The 26,494-nt window shown below is 36.7% G+C and overlaps 1 protein-coding gene across 2 annotated transcripts in view; it reads left to right on the top strand.

The window, feature by feature from the left end:
* LOC150102865 (uncharacterized) overlaps nucleotides 1–25,562 on the top strand; it is a 151,294-nt gene extending 125,732 nt beyond the window's left edge. For both annotated transcript variants that reach the window (XM_090397979.1, XM_090397980.1), the window contains 2 exons: nucleotides 7,605–7,660; nucleotides 25,367–25,562. In XM_090397979.1, coding sequence (XP_090254105.1) covers nucleotides 7,605–7,660; nucleotides 25,367–25,417 — 107 coding nt within the window. In that variant the 3' untranslated portion in view covers nucleotides 25,418–25,562. The remainder of the gene's footprint in view (nucleotides 1–7,604; nucleotides 7,661–25,366) is intronic.
* Nucleotides 25,563–26,494: the final 932 nt, after the last annotated feature.

A 26,494-nucleotide genomic window follows, 5' to 3' on the forward strand; every position in this document is an offset into this window, starting at 1 on the left:
TGCCAACGCTCCAGCTGCCGATTTGCCCTATGTATCGCTTCACATAATAGAGTGATCTCACTCATTGCGTCAGTGTCATCATTTTTATTCTCTGATGATTCATTCAATCGTTCTGTATGCTTACTTTCATTCTCACTTTCAACGCCACTCTCACAGCTATCAGGTACTATCTCGCAAATATCACCATTCATACCTCGCTTGTTACTGTTATCTAGATTCTCACTTTCAACAACAATATCACTCGCACGACCTGAAACACTCTTTAAATCCTCACATTCTTTACACTTTTTGCACACATTCACTCCACTATCGTTGTTTAACCAGCCCCAACTGCTCTCCTCAATGCATGCATTTCGCAAACGGTAGACTGAATCAAATCCTTCAAGATAAAATTTTTAGACAAATATGGCGACATGGACGCCATCCTTGTATTCCTCCTTATGGGAGCCATGTGCACAGATAATCATATCTATCAATTTACTATTAAAATACTCAAAAAAACATCCAGACACTACTATGTAATTACATAGTAGTGTCTATGTAATTATAATACTATGTAAATACTATGCAAATTCTCCAGTTATTACTCAAAATATCACTTATCTGTTAACCCTCCAGTGGACATCTTGATGAGAGATGGCTGTGTAACGATTCCAGTTCCTCTTGAAGAGGAATTTAAGTTGTTTTTATAACACACTCGGAATAATATATTGTTCTTCTCGACGTGGCTAATAGTATCTTTTTCGAGGGAATAAAATAAATATTAGGGAGGATTGCCACGACACATTCCTTCTAAGCACAACCACTTTTTTTTTTATGTCCACAATCACAAAAGTTTGGAAATCTATAACATGTTAATGCTGTATGTAATTAACATCAGTGATAAGACTAAACATGTTTTTTTTTCCAAGCCTCCAATAAAGTGGATGTTGGCCTTGTACTATGCTATTTACAGAACTAAATTCATCTATCCATCTAAATATTTTCATAAGCATTTGTGCCAGTATTGCAGATTCTAATCTTCACCCACCATCTATCCATTCATTTTCAAGTCCCATCTTTCCTAATTGGGTTGTGGGGGCAGCAGCTGCAAGAGGAACTTCCAATGGTCATGATCCTCTGCCACCAAGCTCAGGTGTTCTGGTGGGACTCCCAGACATGTCCACCCAAGGTTCTGGATATAATCTATCCAGCAAGTCTTTGGCCTTCCACGTGGCCTCCCACCTTCTGGCTTTGCAAAGAGGGCCTGTTGGGGGAGCCTCTCTTCTGGCATTCTAGTGCCCATACCATCGTAACTGTGATCTCTCAACACGGAGAAGCAGAGGTTGGGTATTGAGGATTTCCTGAATTGTAGAGCTTCTGGCTCTGTCGAGTCTTGTCAGCCCTGCAACCCCTCGCAGGAACCTCATTTCAGCTGCTTGGATTCGCATCCACATTCTTTTGGTCATTACCCAGCTCTCATGACCATATGTGAGGATGGAGTTAGACTGTATTGAAGACTCGTGAATATGGACTCAAGGTATTTAAACTTCTCCACCTGCCTCAGTGGGACGCCACTCACTGGGATGGTTGTCTTGAGACCACAAATGTTTCCATTTTGGCCACACTAATCTTCATCCTGGCTTCTGCACAAACAGCTACAAACTTATCCAGGGTCTGCCTGAGGTTATCTGTGGAAGAGCTAAGCAGAACTAGGTCATCTGCAAAAAGCAGCCGTCCAATGCTACATCTTCCAATTCTGACACACTCGGCTGTGCCTATCAATCCAGTCCATAAATATTATGAAAAGGGGGGGGGGTGACAGAACACATCCTTGGTGGAGACCAACGGAGACTGTGAAAGGTTCAGACTTTGTGCTGTTTACCTTGACATAAAACTCTAGGCATTCATACAGGGACTTGATAGCAGCTAACAGTTGGCCATCCACTCCATACTCCTCTTCTACTTGCCAAAGCTTATCCTGGGGAACCCGGTCATATGCCTGCTCCAAGTTTACAAAACGTGTAGACATTCTCGACATATTCCCAACATTTCTCAAAGACTTGCCTTAAAGTGAAGATTTGGTCAGTTGTGATTCTACCACAACTGCAGGAGCATAGTTGAGTCAAAGCTCCAGGAAGAACAATGTGGCTGAACTATGCTTCTGCACCTTCTTTCCAAGCACCTAGCATATACTTTCCCAGGCAGGCTGAGCAGAGAGATTCCATGATAGTTGCTGCAATCTCTCTGGTCTCCCTTCTTGAGGACTGGTATTATTATGCCTGTCTACCATTGCTTTGGTGCTCGCCCAGATATCCAATCAGCCTGACACACTTGAGTCAGCCAGAGAACACCATCTCGATTTAAGGCTTTTAGCATTTGGGGCTGAATTTCATCATCACCATCAGCCCTGCCTGATTTTAGCAATTTTATTGCTAAATGGATCTCTTCTGCTGTGAGACTAGTCATTGCTCCGATCTGCACCTCTTGGATGTCCACAGCTGCTGTGCCACCTGGGATGAGAAGGCTCTCAAAGTATTCCCTCCATCTGTGGAGGATATCCTTCTCGGTTGTTAAAAAGTGCACCATCAGAGTCCTTAATTAGTTTTTGGAGATGGTCTACCAGAATACTTTGTTTGCATTTGCATAGGATGAGGCTAATCTTTCTCCAAAGGATTCCCAAGCCTTCTGCTTTGCTGTCTTTACTGCCTCAGCAGCTTTTCATGCCTCGGTGTACCAAAAATGCATCTCAGGTGACCTGACCCTAAGCCATATTAGGTAGGCATCCTTCTTTGCCCGGACAGCTTTTTGGATCTCTTGGTTTCACCAAGGTGTCCTTTTCTCACTGCTCATCACCACACTGAGCTGCTTTCTGCCACAGCATGAGAATGCAGAGGCAGTGACAGCTGTTCTGAACAGCTCCCACTCCTCCTCAACATCTGCAGTATGTTTTGGAATCTCTTTGAACCTGGAGATGTTATCTGCAAAATTCTTCCTCACAGCCTCATTTTCTAATGCCTCCCATTTCATGCACTATAGCTGGTTAGGTCTACCAGTGTTAGTAGCATTTGGTTTCTGTAGCCATAGAGTGCAGATAACGGTGGTGATCAGTTGACAGTTTTGCCCCTCTCCTCACAGCACTGAGGAAAATAGGTCTGCTGAGACTATAAAGCAGTCAATCAGAGATGTTTGTCCAAGTGTATCCCTGTATCAGGTATACTTATGGACTTCTTGATGCTGGAAGAAGATATTTGTTATGGACAAGCTGCTGGTACAGCAGAAGTCCAATAATTTCAACCCATTCGCGTTAAGGTCAGGGACTTCATTCCTCCCGACCACACACCTCCAGGTCTGGTCATCTGTTCCAACATGTGCATTAAAGTCACCCATTAGCAGGACTGATTCCATGTCTGTCCCCCTGTCAAAAGCAGCATCCATTTCCTCTAGGAAGACAGAGTATTCTGACTTCAGATTAGGTACATATGCTTGCACTACAGCCAAGTTGTGGTTTTTTATCTGGAGCTTCAACACACATACCCATCCCCCCCCCCCCCCAATGGGATCAACACAGTCTGACAGCCAGGGGCTTGTATCCCCACACCTGTCTGAGCAGACATTGTCGGGCTCACACCAGAGCAGTAGAGCTTCCACCCCTCATCCAGTTCGACAGTTCCAGTGCATCTCCTCTTGGTCGAAGAAAGCCCAACTAAATCTAGTTGGTAGCGCTTGGCTTCCACGACCAGTTCCTTTCCTGTCAGAGAAAAGATGTTCCAGTTGCCTAAAGCCATAATCTGGTGCCATTGTCATTGCCAATTATATTGTTTTTGCAGAACCATTTATTTCTTTGCGCTGCCCCTAAACACCTCCCCAAACAGATAGCGGGCCCATTGATGATGTTTCCTCTAGCAGAGTGCTGAAGAATGGTGTCTAAGGTTGACTGTAACATATTTTTCGAACGGGTCCCTCTGTACCCACTTAGTTAAAAAAAAAAAAAAAAAAAAAAAAAAGCTGCAACCCCCTCCAGTTGACTAACTAAACTTAGTTGTCTCAATCAGGAAAATGATTACACTAAGGCAGTGATTTTATTTTGATTGGAATTATGGCAGAAGCAACTATGAGGCAAGTATATTGTGTGTTTATTTTCCAGTGCTTTTCCTGTTTGCTGAAAAACGTGACTTCCTGGTAGGGGAAAACCATCATCTCAGTATGAGACTGTCTAACTTATTTTCAGATGAAAAGCCCTGATGAAGGTTCTCATAGTGCTATGGATGACATATCTGGGAAAAGGATGTCTGTTTTCCATGGGGAAGAGCCCTAATTTCTAAACAGGAATGAAACTGGGATAATTTCTCTATTGTTATAGAAATCTCATGGTCACAGTTCTTACAGAGCAAAGTTTTCTGGATGAGCTATGAAATCTTCAGTTTTCCACAACTGCAAATTATTATTATTATTATTATTATTCAGGCCTCCAAGGAGTCAAAAGACTCATCGAGGGAGGTCTTTCCTGACATAAAGTCTGTCAAGACTCATCGAGAGGAGGTCCCCCCCCCTGAGAAACACAAAGTCTATCATACCACTCATTAAACTCACTGACCGTTCTCGCTCCCACCACTCTATCAGGCACTGCATTCACCCTCCACACAAAGAAACCACTCCTTGCCCTCTTGCTCACAGTTTCCTTTCGTAACTTCCAGGGATGGCCTCTTGTCATCACTCCTTCCCGCTGTTCAATCAAGCGAAAGAACTCCCCAGCGTCAATCCTATAACCACCTCTCAACAGCCAAAAAGTCTCAATCACATCACCTCTTCCATCCACCAAACTCTGCAGTCCACACTCCCCCAGCCGATCCTCATAACTATCCTTGTACAGTCCTGAAACCATCTTTGTCATCCGTCTTTGTATCCTTTCCACAGTTAATTTATCCCCTTCAAATCCTGGGGACCAAATCTGATAACAATAGTCCAAATGTGGTCTAATCAGAGACTTATACAACAGAATGATAACCTTCTTATCTCTGCAGGTCAGTGTCCTTCTCATAATAGCAGCAATCCTCTGTGTATAACTTCCAGTATAACTTCCTCCAGTATAACTCCTCCCATAGAGTATGCAGTATCCCATCGATGTTTCCCAAACCTCAAGACCTTACATTTTGCTGCATTAAACTGACATCCCCAATCCCCATTCATTTGCCCATCTATCTAGCTTATTTAAATCCTCTTGCAGGGCTACCACATCTGCACTATTACTAATAATCCTTCCCAGCTTCGCATCATCCGCAAACAACTGAATATCCCCCTGCAATCCACTGGCTATGTCATTGATATAAAGGTTAAACAATATAGGTCCTAGTACTGAGCCCTGTGGGACCCCACTTGTAACCCTCTGCCTCCTGGAAACTGCTCCACCATATACAACTCTCTGATACTTATCAGACAGCCAATCCTGAATCCAGTTGACCAATCTGACATCCAGACCCATGTGCTGCAACTTAAATATCAGCTTATCATGTGGCACCCTGTCAAATGCCTTCGCCAAGTCTAAGAAAATTGCAGTATATGCCTCTCCCTCATCTAATGTTCTTGTAACTTTATTATAAAAGGCTAGCATATTCATTTTTTTTTTATATATAAAAAAAAAAAAAAAATCTGTGGCAATTTTAAGCAAAAGATGAAGGCGAAGAGTTCCTGCTAAAATATCATTGAATATAAATTTTTGATACTAAAAAAGACTCGATTGGAAACTGAGTAATGCAGTTTAACATCATTTGTTGTTAATAAAAAAAAAAAAAAAAAATTCCTTTCTAAAACTGAAATGTTCAACAGTGAATTTTTAACATATCTAATATCCAGTGGTTATACGCTGAATATTATACTAATGTGCATCATACAAATAAATAAATAAATCTGTGGCAATTTTAAGCAAAAGGTGAAGAGTCCCTTCTAAAATATCGGATATAAATTTTTGATACTAAAAAAGACTCGATCGGAAACTGAGTAATGCAGTTTAATATTATTTGTTGTTCATAAAAACAAAAACAAATTCATTTCTAAAACTGAAATGTGATGATCCATATAATGGTATTTTGCAAGCAAAGAAAGCAAAAGGTCATATTTATTTCAATAAATGTTATTTTTAAATATATAAATATTCAACATAATATTTTCAATGCATGCAAACATTTGAAATCTCGTGAAAAAAAATTGCGTCTGGATTGCCAGTGAAGTTAAAGAACATAAAGTTGTCTTGTTCTGTTGCACTGATTTAACACGTTCATTGCCAACCACGCGATATCGCGTGATGCGAGTTCTCACCGGCCGGCCGATCACACGTTATCGTGTGGATGTCGCTATCAAGTAAAAAAAAATTGGCCACCACACGAAATTCCAATTTTCAGCTTGGCAATGAATGTGTTAAAGAATAAAAGACAGCAACTTTACTACTACTACTAAAGAGATTCATTGCAAAGGCTGATCTGTGAATTGATTATTTATTTTCACACATGTGAAATTCGTTTCGATTTTTGGGAGCAGACACAAGAAATAATTGTGCAGCAAAAAAAGCTCAAATATCATAGAACACTAAAGGAAATTCCAAGTAACACAGTACACATAAAGACAAGTGACACAAATTACATGATAAAAGATAAAAGTGTAATTACATGATAAAAGATAGAAATCCGATTAAGTTTTGATCCATGAGAAATACTTGGGTAGTCTGGCTATTTCATCCACCTCCTCGGCTGGTAGGGAGGTTAAAGTAAGGATATTAGGAAAGAACTTAACATTGTTAGCATTCAGGAATATGTTAGCAGAGGCAGTCTCAGGTGGTATGGTCACTTAAACAGAATGGGAGATGAAAGGTTAGCAAAACAAGTGTTCTTTGCTAGGGTAGAAAAAAAAGACTCTAAGGAAGATCAAGATCTAGGTAGATAGTTACAGTAAGAAGTGTCTTAGATACAGAAATATAAGATCTGATAATATTGGAGTCTTGACAAATAACAGATTAATTTGGAGGAAAATTGTTGATAGGAAGTTAGTGATGATGTAACTTTTTCATTTAGTGATATTATAATATCCTGTACACCATTCCTCAAGATACATGTCAGGAATTTGATATAAAAAAAAAAAATAATAATAATAAAATTCTTAGACCACCCACAGTACAGTAATTATTATTATTACGTAAGACCTCCAGGGAGTCCAAAGACTCATCAAGAGAGGGCACTTACTCTACAACTCTCTGTCTCCACTACTCCACGAGCTGCAACTACCTTCATCATCTACTGCCAACACCATCACTAGTATTTTCACAGATAATCACAAACATCCATGCCCATGATGGGGTTCGAACCCACAGCCTTTTGGCTGGAGAATGGATATACTAACTACTCAGCCAACCAGGCCGGCAATGTAATGCTGGCCTGGTTTGCCGAGTATCGTACTACAATTGTAATGTAATGTACTACAAGTCTTTTGTGTGTGTTAATCACATAATTTTTTTAATTGAAATCTCTGTTTATTATCTTAAAACAAGTAACAGTCTAATGGCATCTAATGAAATTGCACTTTAAGTTAAAGAATGGACATTTATGAGTAACACATATTTAACTATTCATCTTCAGAAAGAAGTGGTAAATTTGAAGTTGACGATCAAGACCAGATTGAAACATCGAAGCAGGTATTGCTTTTATATGTGTTTATGAAATCTCACTGTATTCTCAGTTTATAATTTCATTACTCCTTGTATAATTAAATGATCTGATAAATAGAAACTCTAGCCTACCAAATATTTACATTAATTAATAATATTTTTTATACAAGCATGTTTGGCAGCATTTATTCTTGTAAATAATGATTCCACTCTTTCAGGTAACATATTTCAGGTAATCCTTTGTTAAAAATTTTAAAATAAATCATAGGAGCTTTCACATTTACTATCCTGTAGATAGTTGTGTGCATATGTGATGCAGAAAACAACAATGAAATAATAGATAAGAAATGGAGCTTCGTTTAGGTAACAGTGTGTATAAAAGGATGAAATAAACAGCGATGGTTGGGGGTGGGGGAGGGATCTCATTTCTCACATTCAGAATGCAATGCATAAAAATTTTCATACTTCGCTAAATAACCAACCAGTGCAGTGTGCACATTTAAATCCAATCTGAAACATATTTTGCTGTAATTGCCTTTGAAGTCTATATACATTTCTTATATACCCCCCATTCATTTCTGTCCCCAAAAGCTATTTCTGCCAGTGTGGAATCTTGCCCCTTTTTTTAAATTAATTCATTTTAAAAATTGCTATTATATGAGAATATAAAACGACTGATAACACTTATTAGCTGGTATAGCAAAGCAACTTACTGTATTTTCTGGTGTATAAGACGCTCCTATGTATAAGACACACCCAAGAAATTTAATACAATTTTCTGGAAAAAACCTAAACTTTAAAGTATGATTTTTAAAAAAATGGATAAAATAATAGGTAATTTTTAATAGTAAACTGACCTTTCAGAAACCTGCAAAACCAATGTCACTGTCATCTGACTCTTCATCTTCATATAAGAAATGATCTTCACTTCCATCAAGGGCGTTGCTAATTCCACATTTCAAGAAAGATTTAACAATAGTTTGTTCATTCACCCACTCGCACACTTGAGAGATTGAGGGCACCCTTTGGTGTTAGCTGATGTACACCGGCATTCATCATCCATTTGTTCCACTCTTCCCTCATAAAGACTTTAAAGGGTTTGTTTAAAGATACATCAAGTGGCTGCAGTTGTGATTGTAAGTCCTCCTGGTATGACAGCCAATTCAGTATTGCACTCTTGGAATTTTTGTTTGATTGAATCCTTCAGATGAGCCCGGAACTGATCAAATACAACAAGAGCTTTCTTCTTTATTAGTGCACCATTCTTTCTTTTCCATACTTTATCTATCCACACTTTCATGCCACTTTCATCCGTCCAACCTTTTTCATGCACATGTACAATCAGTCCTGTTGGTATTTTTTCTGTAGGCAGTCTTCCACTTAAAAATTATCATTGGCGGCAGCTTCGTACCATCAGCACAACATGCAAGAACTACAATGTAGTGTGTTTTTTCATGTCCACTGGTTTTGATTGTATTGCTTTTCTCACCTTTCTCAGCTACAGTTCTATTTGAGGGAAGATCAAAGGTTAGGGGCATTTCATCCATATTGGCTATCTGTCCCATTTCAAAATTGTAATTTTTTTGATGTTGAATCACATATTTATGAAAAGAAATAATTTTGTCTTCATATTCTTTTGGCATTTTTTTGACTGATTTTTGTTTTTGTACGCATATAAAGTCCACTGCGTTTCATGAAATGGTAACACCATGATGCACCACCTTTAAAATCTTCAATGTTACGCTCACAGGCTACTTTGACTGCATGTGTACGAATCATTTTTGTTGAAATGGCAATGCCATTTTGCCGATTTTATTGCACCCATTTCAAAACTTTGGTCTCTAGTTCTGGCCACTTCACAATTTTTCCACGTTCCGCACCCTTTTCATTACGCAAATTGTACAAAATCTCCTTCTGACCACGCCAAGTTCTAATCATTTTTTCTGTAGGCAGAGGTCCAAAATGTCTTTCAGCTTCCCTATTCCCGTGTTCTTCCGCATATTTTACAACCTGCAATTTGTAACTTGAAGTATATGAATGTTGCCTGTTTTTTTCCATCACTAAAATCTACGGGGGAATATCAAACTGAACACAAAATATCTCAACACGTCAACTCAGTACTGATAAATATCTGTAACTGATTACTCAGATAAGATATTATGAAACTTGAATAGGGACTCCCCGTTCTTAGCCATTGATGCACTAGAAGTCACGTGAAGGTCACGCATCAATTTGATTGCACCATTAACTGCCTACAAAGATCTTGGAACATAAAAAGGAGTGTGTATGACTTTGAAAAGAGGAAACAATCTTTACCTTCATTATATAAGACGCACCCCATTTTTAAGATGAATTTTTAAGGTAAAAAAGTGCGTCTTATACACCAGAAAATACGGTAATAGTAATAGAGGATTGTGTGAAAACATGGACCAGCTAGAACCTGATATGGATGATAAAAATTTTTCAGAATTAATTTTTTTGTTTTGTTTTGTTTTATTTGAGCACATTAATGGATTTCAAATGGCTGTTTAAAAAAAAAAAAAAAAAAAAAACATGCTCACTGTTAATGTATAGACAGAAAGAGATGCCTTAAGAAGAAAAGTCTATAAACACAGCCTTATGTTTGGCAAGGTTTTCACTTGCTGCTAGAATGTAGTATCATCCATCCATATCTCCTGGATGAATTATATTATAATTTGAACTAAATATTTTATTGATATCATTTAAGTAATCAATTTTTATCATAACAGAGGCCATGTGAAGTCTTGTTGCTGTGTTCTAGAATGCATTTCATGATGAGGGAGAGGAAAGAATTGTTAACCTGCACTCACAATATTAGATAATCTTCATCATTCTCCCAAAAACCTGGACTTTTTCTTAACAAGCTCTTCCTTCAAAAATATGCATATTAGCCCTTAGATATTAGATTTTGGCAACTATGACCATAATCTTGTCCGTGTTTCCTTTTTTAGTATATCAACCTCTACCCAGCCAACATCAGCCTCATGTCTTTTGCCACTATAACAGTATACCAATTGAGATAACCTTAAGGATTTCTGCACCTCATTTCCATGGTCTGATTGTGTCCACTCTCGCAGACCAAACCCTTGCTTTGATGGAATAGTAGAAATAAATCTTGCTATAATGAACACTATAATGTTGCTGTTTGGAGTTTTGGGGCAGAGCAGCTAAGGCTATAGAACTTGTATATTTTATCTGAAAATTGTGTAGTCTTCTGACTGATTCGTCATTTTTTCAGAAAGGAAAAACTTGCCATCTCCATATAAGACCAGCTAACTCACCTTCAGTTGAAAAAAAATCCTTAAAAAGGTTATTGACATCCCTGGATGGGATTTGAACCCAGATCTTTTCAACCAGAGGGTAAACAAAGAAGTCAGAAATAAAAAATGGAGCATATTTTAGTTGGCTCAAGTTAAATCCAAATGAGACTTTGAAAGGGCCAAATGTACAGAAACTCATCTCCTACTCTAGGCAAAGTCTTGCAGTTCATTCCTATGGCTGTTAGGTATAACTTCTTCCCTTTTAAACATGAAAGGTACTCTAATATCCAGAGAGTACCTTGTTGCATCACTTAAAGATTACATTGACCTCTTAGCTTTCTCTTCCAGCTGTTGTTTAGATGACCAAGTAAAATCACCTCCCACTCTCCCAGACCAGACCCTTGCTTTGATGGAATAGTAGAAATAATTCTTCCTATAATGAACACTATAATGTTGCTGGTTGGAGTTTTGGGCCAGAGATGCTAAGGCTATGGAACTTATATATTTTATCTGAAAATTGTGTAGTCATCACAATTTTCAGATAAAATTGTGATAGTCATCATCATCATCATCATCATGGAATAAAAACAGCACATTTAATCACTCCTGTATTCATCTCAGTCACTGAGACATCATCAGGGAAACAATATTAAAAGTGCAAAAACGCACACAAATTTGCACCAAAAAAAAAAAAGTGGGAAATATTACACTGAAAGTCTAAAATCCTATAAGTCGTACACTATGGATGTTGTTGGCTAGCCTTAGCTGTGTTGGGTAGGAGGCCTAAGAATTAGTTTTGCAAATCTTGGGAAGTTTAATTCAGTCATCTTTAAAATTAGGTTGATTTTTTAAATCTGCTGCTGATTCTAAAAAAAAAAAGTCTTTCAAAGTTATTATTTGGGGGTGGGGGGTAAGTATAGCAGTTTTTTTTGTGCAGGATCAGCAGGAAGCTCTGACTTGACCATACTTATGGTGACAGATTTCTTTTTTTTTTTTTTTTTTTTAAGGCAGATGGTAATATAAGTCTTCCAGTTTGACCATAATGGTGGGCCCATACAAGAGATGTTGGATCAGTCAGCCTATAATACATTAGTACTGCATATGAGAAGAGTATTGGGAAAAGAGGAACTTGTTCATATTGGATTTGAAGACCTGTGCATTGTATTCCTTGTGAAACACATGGGAAGAAAGGCTGTTTCACAACACTGCAGCAGTAGGAATGAAAGAATGTGGAAGAGGAACTTGCTCTATGAGAATGGATGTTGGATGGTAGCTGCATGTGTTTCAATGGATTTGGTAGAGATGAGAGAGGAGGATTTATTGATGATAGTTCTGATGAACAGTTACCATGAAATTATCTAGAGATACATGTAGTAGATACTTGATGCCTGTGCAAGAGTAGTTTGAGTAAGTTGTTAATTAGGGAGCTCTTAGGGGCACCTCCCCAAATGTGCGAGCAGGACTCAATAGATGGATGGACTTGTGATTTGTACAGAGTTAATAGCTGTTCGGGGGTAAAGTAATGCCTTGAATAAATGAGGAATCCTAAATTTTTAGATGCAGAAGAGGCAATGGTTGTAATGTATTTATGTTGGCTGGAATGAATGATTTGAAAAGAGAAAAATATGGCATGAGAGAGGACATGAGAGAATTACTGGAAGTAGCAAAACAAAGAGTGAGAAAGTTAAGATAGTGAGTTTGTTGCTGCAATATGACAAAGTAGAGCTGAGGAGGAGAAGGGCTATAATAGTGAATGACAATGCATAGGTTATGCAGAAGGAATGGTGTGGAGTGAGTTTGAAGAGTGAAAGGACTTATACAAGAAGGGTGGTTTGCATGTGGATGGATTTGGTGTTTGGAGAGCAGAAAAAGTGTTGTTGAATGAAGTGAATTGTATATGCAGAAGCAAGTAAACTAGAGCTTTTAGGGTGGGAAAGCTGTTGAGTGGATATGCAGAAATTAGTGGGACAGTTGAATGTAAGAATCTGTATAATATGCCTAAGTTAGTACCGCTGGTAACAAACCAGAATGGGATAGGATAGTTAATATAAAGCATCAAGATAGCGGTGGGCTATAAGGGACTTTTGCATTTTATGTACACTAATGGCAGGAGCTTATGGAGCAAGCAGAAGAAATTTTTGTTGTTAGTTCATCCTGGCCAACGGTTACTGGCATTAGTGGAATAGAATGTGAAGAGTATAGTGTGTTCAGGGTGGAGTGTTATTGATGATAGCTGATGAACCGCAATCAAAGAGAGTAGAAATTCAACTGCAGGACAGTGAAAATAGCAGATTTGAGGCTATCTGGTGTGAGATAGAGGCAAGCAGAATAAAATATACAGTTGAATGCTGCTATAGGGATGAAAAAGATGACGAAGATAGTATGCATTAGCAAATATACTCAATTAGTGGAGGACAGGTAATTATGATGGGGGATTTCAACTACAGGAATATAGATTAGGAGGAGGAGAGGACATATGGGAGGAAGGAAATGGAATTTATGCAGTTACTAAGGGATAATTGCATGAAACAGCATGTGATACTAGGGGATCAAGAGTCGTAACGAATATGACCACGCTGCCACTAATTGGTGAGAGTGATCATATGGTCTTCACCGGTATCTGGAGAGTTCATCGAACAACAATTCATCGAAAAAGCAATTCACTGAATAAACAATTCATCGAAAATCAGTTTATCGAACAACAATTAATCGAAAAAGCAATTCATCGAAAGACAATTCACCGATGAGCAGTTAATTGAAAAGACAATTCATCGAAACACAATTGATCTAAAAACGACAATTCATCAAAAATACAGTTCATTGAAAAATGAATTATAAGGCATGTGGGGGCGAAGATGTGTGTGCAATTTTTTTTTTTTTTTTGGATTATTTTGAGAGGTATATATCTTTTTATTATTCTACTATTTATCCTACTTCGTTCGGAAAGCGATTTTTTGGCGGGGCATACTGGTTGCAGTGAATGATATCCACTGAGGTGGGAATAGTTGATATGTTAAAATAACATTTCATAAAGGGATTTCATCCTCGTGAAAATTTTTAGCTCATATTCTAACCGTTGATGAAACATGGCTTCGTCACTATGACCCAGAGAACAAACAACAGTCAATGGAGTGGAGACACCAAGGTTCTCCATGGCCAAAGAAGTTTCGAACCAAACAGTCAGCAGGGAAAGTTCTTGCCATTGTCTTTTAGGATATGGATGGTGTAATCCTTACCTTACCTCAAGAAAGGTGAAACTGTTACAGCAGCTCTGAAGGAATTGAAGGAGGTACTAAAAGAAAATCGGTTCGAGAAACTAAGCAGAGGCGTGTTGCTTTTGCAGGACAATGCACCTGCTTATGAAATCCAACAGACAATATACGACTTGGGATTTCAATATCTACCTCAAACACCATATTCAGACTGTCCCCAGGGCCGGCCCTAGAAATTTTGTCGCTACGTGCAGTAGCATATTTTTCCGCCCTTTCCCCTTAAAAAAAACTTTTAATGACGTCTTAAAAGCCATGATATTTATCTAGGCTTCAACATTTCTGATCATAAATTCTAAATAGCAGCATTTAGTATTTATAGCATCCTATGTTTATCAAGGATGTCAAGCGCCTTTATCAGGGCGTTTAACCTGAAGGTGAGTTAGCCTGTCTCATACGAGGGTGGAAGGTTTTTCCTCTCTGAAACTTGGTTTTTTTTTCTTGCCGAAAAACAGGCGAACCGAATTGGAAAAACACGCAGGGAATTAAGGCCAGTTGCTTCTTCCTTAATTCAAAACAATTCAACCCAATTCCAATTTCCTTTAGCACTGTGTTTTCTAACTGTGATCTGCCGACCACTGGCATCCTTCAAAAGTCGAATAAGACTTCCAACCGCTGCTCATCTAAATATAAAACCAGAGTATGCTTCTAAAAGGTTTACAGGTTGTTTTTTAAGACTTTATTCATCATTCCTTATTTTATTATTTTCCTTTCCTAGAGAATATTTTAACCTTTTCTTTTTTTTTTAACAAACTGCATCTATCACCTCCTCAAAATCTAGAAATATATTCACACATATACTCATTAGTATTCTTAGCCTATTCCTTCCCTTGTTAACTGCAACTACTTGCTTTCAAGGTTATTCGGGAGATAAGTGAATGTGGCACTCCTGTCGTTGAGGGATAACAGAAACAGGAGTAAATAAGTGAAACATGATTGAAAAATCTTCAGGAATGAATTTTTTTCAAGTTTTCCAATATTTTTACTCTGAATTCCTGTATATTTTATTATTATATTGTGAAAAATATTTACATCAAAGAATCAATTTATTATTGTTAGTAGTAGTAGTAATATTAATGATTAATACAATTTACCCTCATCCTCCTCAATATAATGATTGTTGGTATAGCAATGCTGCTTTACTAAGGAATAATTACAGAACAATATGGATTCTTATTGTCTTTCTTGTCCAATTTGCCATTTCAAGGAGGAAAAGCCTAGTCATCTCAGTATTAGGCCTACTAATTTACGTTCAGTAAATTTATTTATTACATTTATTAATGAAAAAATTTTATTTGGATTCCGTATTTGAAACTTTCACAGAAAAATGTCGAACCGTTCCAGTTCAGCTATATTCGGTGCTACAAAGAAAAGTGTCGAAATTATGCATTACAATAACTCGCAGAATTCGCTGAAGTTTTCAGAACAAGAAGCTGAATGCATTGTTCAGTTTTAGTTCATAATGGATCACTTTTATCATGACATTTCCGTAAAGAAGTTCCTAAATGATATTAGCAATTTCGCTCTGGCTGGATGAAATTTAATGAAATTTTTAATTTCAATCGACTAGACTTATTGTGACAAAATTTGGTAGAACGAATTTCTTAGTCTATTCCTCCCCTTACTAACTGCAATTACATGTTTTCGAGGCTATTCAGGAGATAAATGCATGTAGTACTCCTGTCTTCCCTACAGATAAATCGCTAACTGTACAATGAAGCAGGATGTACACTTACAATAAATGCTCTGAAATGCAAGAAAATAATTATTCCGTTTCAATAACCACTTCCATGTTTTGAACATATCATGAGTAACATTCCGTATTGTTACTGAACATTTTCTAAACAATAGTTTGCAAGAAAAATGACTTTTCGATGAATTATGAAAGAATTCATCGAAAAATTTTTGGTGAATCGTTTTTTTGATGAATTGTCATTCGAGGAATTGGTCATTCAATGAATTGCCTTTTCGACGAATTGCCATTCGTTAAATTGTCGTTCGTCGAATTTTATTCGGCAAATTGCTTTTTCGATGAATTGTCTTTCGATTAATTGTTTTTCGATGAATTTGCCTGTAACCATAAGGTATATTCCTATCCACCCATTTCTGAATTTTACTTTTAACTAACTTTTCCAATACTTTACCACCACTCCAGAGATACTAATTGGTCTGTAAGTTGCTACTTCTGTCTTGGAGGAAGCTTTATGTAATGGAACTATATAAGTCTCTCTAAACTCCCTTGGAACCTTATTAGAGATGAGGTTTAGATTAAACAACCTCATCAGTCATATCACTTGCATCTTCTCGTTGTATATGAGCTGGCATACTGTCCAGGCCCACTGCTGTATTCAATTTGATATTTTTGAGTATACTACATAACTCCAGTTCATCTACCTCTATTTGCATATCAGTAATTGCAAAGTCACCAACTGGATGATATATACCCTTGGAAAGTAATCACTTAGTAATTCATTCCACTCCACCACTCTCCAAGTAAAGAACCTAGTCTGCACATCCTTACTAACCACACTCTTAGACAAATTCCAACAACTATGAACTATTTCACAAACAAGACAATGAACTATTCTTCAGCTTCTGTCACTTTCCTACGATCAGCACTGAGTAGGCCGCGCGGCTAGCCTAGTGGCTATGTGCTTCGTAACCATATGCCTGGGAAAGAAGTGTCCTAGGTTCGATTCCCATCGACGATGTGAGCTTAAGGATCTTCCTCAGCCATAGCCAAGTTAGCCGGTCTTGGGCATGGACAGCAGGGTTTTCCCCCCCAGTTTATCTGGGATTTTCATTCTGCAAGCAGGCAAACCGGCCCCATGAACATATATGGATACAATCAGGAATACTTAAGACAATCCCTCCAGCCATCGGTCTGAATTGTCAGCTGTGCCGGTCCCAAGCCCGGATAAAAATAGGGAGGATTGAGGTGGTGCCGTACCTCCCCATAAAAGGGACTCACGGCCATTGAATCACCATATGAAATGAATGAATGAATGAAGCACTGAGCAAAGTTATCTTTCCATAATCATTCTTTCTCTTACTTGCTACGTAGCAAAAAAAAAAAACTTTTGGATTTACTTTGGCCTTCTTAGCTATTTTTCTCTCAAAATCTGATTTAGTGTTCCTTACCATACTTGTTACCCATCTTGCTTATGCTTTATATTGCTGATAAGCATGCTGATCTCCTTTTTGTTTATATTTCTTCCACAATCTTCTCTTTTTGTGCAACTCCTGCTTTATATTACTACTCATCCATTTAATGTTGTTGATGGAGAGATATCATAGAGTAGTTTATTCGGGAGTAGAGTCCAAAAGAAGGCCTTTGACTAGTGCTATAGGTTTCTGTTCTAGGACTGCTACTGTTTAATTTGCACCTTAATGATGTAGGAAGAGATCTGAGAGGAACTGTTCAATTATTTGCAATGATGCAAAGTTGGGTAGAACAGCAGTTAATATGGATGATGTCAAAATTTTGCAGGATGATTTGAATAGATCGGTTTACTAGGCAAAGGAGAATGGATGTCAGTTTAATGTGGCAAAGTGTAAGGTTATGCGTTTTGGGGTGAAAAGATTATCAGCTGTATACCACATTGGTGGAACTGTACAGGAATACCATTACTCTAGGAAATTGACGAAGCCAGAGACTGGGTAGTGTTAGTGGATATGGAGTTAAAGTTTAATGTAAGGTTATGCATTTTGGGATGAAAAGATTATCAGCTGTATACCACATTGGTGGAACTGTACTCTAGGAAATGGACGAAGCCAGAGACTGGGTAGTGTTAGTGGATAGGGAGTTAAAGTTTAGTGAGCACATAGCAAAAATGGCTAAAGCAGCCCATCAGATTACTTGGTTACTGAAGAATACTTTGCCAAGCAGGCTATTGTTCCTCTTTATCAAGCCTTGATAAGATCCCATCTGGACTACTGCGTGCAGATATCTTCTGACCAGGCCATCTTAATTATACATTGTAGCCACTAAAACTTTTTTACTATATTCCAACGTGTCCTTACACTCAGTGAGTGTAAAGACTCCTTGGAGTAGCCCATAATAATAAAAATGCTTGTATAAATCTTACCCAGAACACTTAGTAGAGAAATTCCTCTGTAATTCTTACATTCAACTTTATTTCCTTTTTTTTTTTCCATAGATGGGAACGGTGATAACTCTATTCCATTAATCTGCAATTCTATCTTCTGACCAGGCCATCTGAATTATGCAGTGTAGCCACTAAAACTTTTTTACTATATTTCAGCATTTCTTTTCAAGTGTCTTGTTCCAGCTGCTTTTCTACATTTCAGACTTTTGATAGCTTTTTCCACCTGAAGTATTGATATGTTCTCCATTTTGCATTCATTTTAAATAATTTCTGCTACTGTTCTCACTGCTTGTTTCATTTAATACTTTTGAAGTAATTCCCCATTTAGAATATCCTTATCTTCAGTTTTCATGTCAGTGTTATCATCTTTGATTCCTTTTACAGCACTCCTTCCTACATGTCAAAGTTTTTTAACAGTCTCGAGAACATTTTGCCACCTTCCTGATATTCATTTTGCCATCTTCTATATTCTTACCCAAATCTTCTCATGACTTTTTTTTGGCCTCTTTTACACATAGCTCAGCTCAACTCAGCTCAGCTCTGGTACATTTTTCTCTGTATTCTCTTTAGGATATCTGCTGACTTATTTGATAAGAGCTTGCAGCATGCTTTCTTCTTCTTTTCCAGGACTGCTTCTTTAACTTCTTGTGTCCACTATGGTGCTCTTGTTTTTCTGTTCTAGCAGACAACTTCACAATCCTCCCTAGCTGAATCAGTCAAAGTTTTCTTCAGAGTTTGCAACATCAAGGTTTGGTTCTTATTTCAAACTATTCCATTTTTTCCCCTTTGTTTTATTTGTTTGAAATTCATTATAGATGAAGTAAAGTGTACTCAACTAAACAAACATGGTTATCAACCATATTTGTTTGGTTGAGTACAGTTTACTTATAAAAGCTGCTCAACTTTAATTCTTTTCAAAACTTCTTTACATAATGCTTTTCAATGTAATATCCATTTTTATTCCACATGTTGGAATATAGTGTTTATAAGGACTAATCCATATCCTGAGCAGAAATCCAACAGATGTTATGTTCCATCGAGTTGTTTTCAACTCCTGGTGATTCTATGAACATACACTCTCCATTCATATCTGTCTCTGGCCATATCTTTCAGAATTTCCAAGTGCATTCCAGTTGCTTCTTTAACTCCGTCCACCTCTAATTCTTGGTCTTCCTCTTCTCCTGTTTCCATCAACTTTAGCAAGCATCATCATCTTCTTCGGATTGTCATTTGCTTGCATAATATGTCCAAAGTATGACAATTTTTGCTTGATAATTATAGAAATTCCATTCCTTCGAGGGAGCAATCTGGCTTTATTCTGTCTATCACTGATTTATTGGTTTGCTTTGCAGTCCATGGTATTCTTAGTAAGCATCTCCAAACCCATAATTCAAATGCATTTATCTTCCTATCTTCTTTCACTCTTTCTCAGGGTCCAAATTTCACATCCATACAGTACCACAGGGAATACCATTGCTTTCACGATTCTGATTTTTGTTGTGAGCTGATAGCTTTATCTTTAAAGATCTTGCTTCAATTTGTTATTGCTTTCTTTCCGAGTAATAATCTTCTAACTTCTTCAGTACAATAACCATCTTTATCAGTTCAGGATCCTAGGAGCACAAAATTGTTAACTGCTTCCATTTTCTCCCCATCTACTTCAAAATCATTAAGTTCATATGTTGCCAAACTTTTGTCTTTTTGAGGTTAAGTTTAAGACCATGTTTAGCACGTTCTTCTTTAACTTTCATAATAAGTTCCTCCAAATCTTCTTTGCATTCTGCTAGCAAGGTGGTATCATCTGCATATCTCAAATTATTAATATTTCTTCCACCACTTTTAATTCCAACTGACGACTCCTCCAGTCTTGTCATTCTTAAAATGTATCACTGTACAAGTTAAACAAGTACGAAGATAAAATACATCCTTGTTTCACCCCTTTACCTATTGTGAAATACTCAATTTCTTCAAGATCTGTTCGGGCAGTAGCTTCTTGTTCATAATAAAGATTCCTCAGAAGGATAATGAAATGCTCAGGTATTGTACTTAGTCATTGTACTTAACACATTCCACAGTTTCACATAATCTACAGGGTCAAAAGCGTTGCTGTAGTCAAGGAAACAAAGGTAGACATTCTTTTGATATTCCTGTGCTCTTTCTATTATCCATCTCACATTCGCGATTTGATCTCTTGTTCCTCTACATTTTCAAAATCCTGCCTGTTCATCTGGCATTTTTCTCTTCATGAATGATTCCAGTCTTTTCTGAATGACCTTAAGTAAGACTTTACTTACATGAGAAATCAGTGCTATAGTTCTGTAATTTTCGCACTCTCTCGCATATCTTTACCCTGGAATAATTCTCAGTAAAGAAATTATTCCTCAATCCAACAGATACTTACCCATTAATTAGCCTTGTCCTTGAAATATTGAAATATTCTTGAAATATTTCCAAAATGTTTCTACATGGTGAAATTCATTTCCTACTTTGCTATTTAGATCTCCAACAAGGACCACTTTTTTTTCTTTTTTTTTTTTTTTCTTTTTCTTTGATATCTTCCTGGTCTAATGACTTGAAAAATTCCTCCACTGCATCCTTAGGAAAACATTCTGTGAAACCATAGGCACAGATAAGTTTCATTGTCCATTTCCCCATTTTGAATTTTGCCCACATACTTTACTTGCAACTGCCTTCCAGTCAAGAAATTTATCTTCATTTCTTAAATATTTTTGAATGCTATTGCTACTCCTTCCTTTTCTTGACCATTATTGTCTGAATATAACATCCTATACTTATTATTTAGTAGGATTTCACTTGTTTTTGTCTTCTTTTCTCAGTAATGCCAATTATGTCCTTGTGGTACTCTTCCACTTCTTTAGCAAGTTCAATTTCTTTTCCATTAATATTCCATAATGAAAGCAGAAATCAAACCCGTCTTCTTTTAGATGTCAAGTTGAAGTTTGTTCCAGTAGCTGACTATTCGATGTTTGTTCCTGGTTTTTCCAATTCCACATTAAATTCTCATCCCTTATCTGAGCTTCAGATTTTCAAGACGTGTACTTGGACTGCTCCAAAATGTACCAAGCATACAATATCTCAATGTTGTTTTTTCTGCCATTTACTAAATCTTTGAAATGGCAAAAGTAGGAAGCCTTCAGTTAACTGCAAATCGAATCCACAGTTTTGCTGAAGACAGTACAAGACATCTTGCTTCCTCATTTGACAAACATTACACAGTTGTCAAAACTAGAATCTACTTCTGTAACCCCAGGTGTGATTTCCAAGCCAATCTCTATTGGAAATCACACCAAATCACCAAAAAGATCCTGTTAATTTTATCCTAAAATGAATCAAGTACTGCAGAGGACAGATGGCAGAAATGTCATCAGTGCAATGTAGCACTGGATTGCTGAAGGAGAAACAATTGCAGTAGCTTCAATTTGTCTCTGCAGATGAAATATCCTGCATGAATTATAAATTTTAAAAAATGCACTGTCTTGTTTTTATTGTTACACATTCTCTAGTAAAATGAAACAGTATCTAGACATCATAATACTGTATATCAGAATCCTTGGAAACTTTTTTTAATCTTGCTTTTGAAATGTACATTATGTTTTATCAAGGTGTTTTTCCAATAAAATTGAGTTAAAAGATAACTGCTTCTTTGTAAGTTGATAAGCAAACTCTGCAACCTTAACATATAAGTACTTTACCAACATCCACCCATTTATCGTACTGTAATACCTGCATAAAAGGACATAGCAACATAAGTCATGGTTCACCATCATTCAGTAAACCAGAAAGGTACTGCCAGAAATACTCTGAAAAACTGTGTTTTGAAGCTGTTTCTGGTAAACCTAGCTACGTCTGGCTTTAAAGTCTCTTTTTAGCATCCTCACTAGTGTTCCTTTTATCACGCTGCACATTAAAGTTCAATCTCTGAAATAACACCACGGGAAATTAGTCTGCTTTAGAGACTTCTGTAAACATGGTTGGGGATCTACATAAAGGAAGGATCATTTCTAGGCTCTGCAATATGACTTTTCTAGATTTAGGATGGTGAGAAACTGATCGATATTACCATATACTTTTAGGTGAATATAATAGCATCACTTGGATGATGAGTGCAGTAAAAAAAAGTTAGGAGACTGAATGCAGATAAGTTACATATGGATAAGGAAAATATTTTATTGCTCCTCTCCTCAAAATAATCCCCAAGGGACGAACACGATACAGCATTCCTATAAACTTTGAGATGGCTAGGAAAACTAGTCTGCTATGATGGTATTTAGTTCTGTTAAATTCTTCAGAATGACATTAACTATCAAACCAACATTCTTCCAATCTGAAGTTCAGTTTGGGAAACAGTCTGCCAGAGCCAAATCAGGAGAGTTAAAGAGGGTGAGAGAGAGAGCACAACCTATCACCTGCTTTTTAGCTGGAAATGTAGAAATGTTCATCACTCTGTGAGCAGAGGAATTGTTATGCACCAGTTGCCCATCAAATAGTTCCATAGCTGGTGGCTTTCTTCATTCCCACCAATAAAATATTTTGTTACCTTGCAGTCAGTATGGTTTTGAAACTGAATTTTTGAAATATTTAACAGTTGAATTTTTGTTGTTGCCACTCGGCATTTTGTCTTCTGGTCTCAAGATCATACTGGGAGTATCAGCTTTCATCAGTAGTGATGTCATTTTGAACAGTCACTGTTACACTGTTTTGAAAAAACTCTTTGCAAGCATCCAGTTGTATGAGTTTTTCATCGTTGCACAAAGTTCAGAACTAACTTTGTGCATATTTTCTTTTCCCAAGTCTGTTGTGATTATGCACCTTATTTGATTCCTTATTCGTATTTGGCTTACTAGGTATCCTTGTTAATCAGCAGTCACTAATACTTATTAATCAGCATCAGCAGTCACTAATAATAACAGTGTGCTGAAATAGTATGCACAGTGTCCACCATTTCAGGACTGCAGGCAGTTGGCAGTCATCCAGCTTGAGGATTGTTTGCTACATCCCCTCTGCTCTCTTTAAAAGGTATAATCCATTGAAATATTTTTACTTCTTGAGAAAGAGCCTTATTCTTATAAACTGTTTGTAACATCATTTTGTGTATTTTAGTGACACTTTTCCCAACCTTTACACCATTTGATATTAATCTGTTTTCATTCTTTGGTTTTTGATAGTGATGTTATACACAATGTACAAAGAACACCTATGCCACAAAAAAAAAAAAAAAAAAAAAAAAAAAAAAAAAAAAAAAAAACCAGCTTGAGGCCAAATGGTTTGAGTCGACAGGACTGTCAAGATCATTTTTCTGGCTGCTTCTCTAGCACTCTCTCCCAAAAAATATGCATACTAGATTTTTTCTCCAGCATCACTATTATTATTAGTAATTTATTGGTATTTATTTATTTATCTATTTATTAGTAATAACTTATGTAATTTAGTACGAGGGTGGTCTGAAAAGTTCTCGGCCTAACAATGAAAAAATGAATTTATAATTTAAAAATAATTTTTATTTTTCAACATAATCTTCCTTAAGACTAATACATTTATTCCAGTGATGCTCCAGCTCCATTATCCCGTCCCTGTAGTGGTTCTCAGTAGGATCTGCAAAATACCCCTCTACAGCTGCAATACCTCTTGATTCGAAATAAAATGCTGACCTGCAAGGAAGTGTTTTAGTTTTGGGAAGAGATAGAAGTCAGAGGGGGCCAAATCTGGAGAATAGGGTAGATGTTCCACCAATTCATAGTGCAGATCCCTTAATTTTCCCATTGCCAAAATACTTGATTTTTTGCCAAAAAAAAGATTATTTTTTTCTTCTGCAAACTGGGTCTTTGTCTCATGAATTTCTTCATCTAGTCTGGTTAAAAGATCAGAATAATATTTCACAGTTATTGTTTTACCCTTTTCAAGATAATTAATAAACAAAATGCCTTTAGCATCCCAAAACCGATGTCATGATCTTTCCTGCTGATGGAACCGACTGTCTTCTTTGGTGCTGAACAACCAGCTTCTGTCTACTGTTTTGACTTCTGCTTGGATTCTGGTGTGTAATGGTGAATCCAAGTCTCATCCATAATAATAAATCGATGCACAAAATCAGTTTTATTCTTGTTAAAATGCTCCAAGCACTGTTCAGAGATTTTCATGCCGGTGTGTTTTTGATTTGCTGTGAGCAAAGACGGTACCCAACTTGCGCAAAGCTTTTTCATATGCAATTCATCATGCAAAATATACCCCACACATTCTTTTGAAATTTATTGTTCAAGATATTTAGAACAATATGCCTATAATCTCAGCAATTTCACGCACTTTGACTCACTGGTCATCCAATACCATATTGTGCACTTGATCAATGATTTCTGGTGTCATTACAATTTTTGGACGTCCTTCACGTGGATCATCTTCAAGGCTAGTACAGCCACGCTTAAACTTGGCAGCCCATTTCTTAATTGTCGAAAATGAAGGAGAAGAGTGTCTATAAACTTTTATGACTTTTGGCATTAAACCTTCTTTTACAAAGAATTTTATAACCACATGATACTCAATTTTATCCATTTCAAGGGATACAGACAACACTTTTGCTTCAGACAACTGTATAAAACAAACTACTCGATAGAATGACTTGCAATTTCACATGGATGCTTATGACAGATGTACTAACTTAGAAAAAAAATCTCTTCCCAATAGTGTTGCCATCTATGGTCGAGGCTGAGAACTTTTCAGATTACCCTCGTACATTATTCTTGAACATAGTACATATGAATTAAATTTTTTATTCACTGAAAACATTTATTATTTTGCATTACAAGATCTCCAAGTTTAAGAAAGCCAGAACTTTAATGTTTGATTATCCTTGTTTTTGAAAAGCTAAAATGATTTTGTATTAATTTATCAAAAGACTGTCATTTTAATAATTTAATACAAAATAAGTTCTTTTAATACTTAACTGTGTATGACTGAATCATCTGATTTCTAAATTAATACAAAATGAGTTCTTTTTAATAGCTAAATGTATGATTGAATTACCTGCTTTCTTTCTTTTTTTCTCTCTCTCTCTACTAGGTAACACTAAATTGGACAGCACTTATAGAGCCAAGGTGTATTCCATTGTAAACTTTATCAGAATAAGGAATGAATGGAAGGAATAATCATGCTAGAATTTTTCTTGTATAATAACATCATTATTCATATTCCCATAAACTGGAATTTTATTTGTCATACAACATGTATGCATAATCAGTTTTTTTTTCTTACAAAAATAAATAAATCACTTTTTTTTTTTTGTTTGTTTTGATTTATTTTTGAACTCTTCACTCTGAATTGTATTTCATGAATTTCTAGGTGTGTTCTGTAAAATGTGTAAGCACCTTTAAATTCATTTTACCTATCTATACATAATTCTTTCTTTTAAAGTTACACGGTGATCAGCATTCATTATAAATTTAGGGACACAAAAACACATGCTGAAAAGATTATTTTATTAATTATTAATAAAATACTATTTGACATTTCGACCCCTGTATCGAGGTCATCATCAGAAGGATACATGCGTGTAAGGAACAAGCTACATGCTATAGCCCTGTATACAAGTAAACTAAATCTACGTAGTTAATTAATCCTTTTGCCTAGCCTGACCTCTAGCGATAAAAAAAAGTAAATAAATATAAAAAAAAAAAAATATATATATATATAAAAATACAACTACAATAAACACTAAAGTCCTTATGTATTAATATTCTTCTGGATTTGTACAGTTCTGATTATTATAATATGATTTCCTTCAGTTGCTGTTGGATGTTACAAACACTTCACCAGGTTGTCTTCTTGTAGTGGGATTTTTCTTCGGCTTGTTTAGGTTGTTATACAGGTTGTAGATGGGTCCTCCACATTCTTGGAATGGTTAGGCCATCATTTTTGTTGAGATTTGGGTTATGTTTGAGCATTTCACGTGACACTTTAAATTTCCTTTCAAACCAGGTTTCGATGCGGTGTAGGGACTTGGTATTTTTCCAGTCAATTCTGTAGCATGTTTGGAGCACATGGTCAGAAAGCCTGGTTTTTAAAATGGAGGTATTTATTATTATTATTATTGTTATTGTTGTTCCGGCAACTCCAAGGAGTCGACAGACTCATCGAGGGAGGCCCTAACATCATCTCAAGAACAACTATTCGACATTCACACAGTATCTA

Source organism: Typopeltis vanoorti, chromosome 9 (assembly GCF_054136105.1).
Source record: "Typopeltis vanoorti isolate ZY-2024b chromosome 9, IOZ_Tvanoo_1.0, whole genome shotgun sequence".
Lineage (NCBI taxonomy): Eukaryota > Metazoa > Arthropoda > Arachnida > Uropygi > Thelyphonidae > Typopeltis > Typopeltis vanoorti.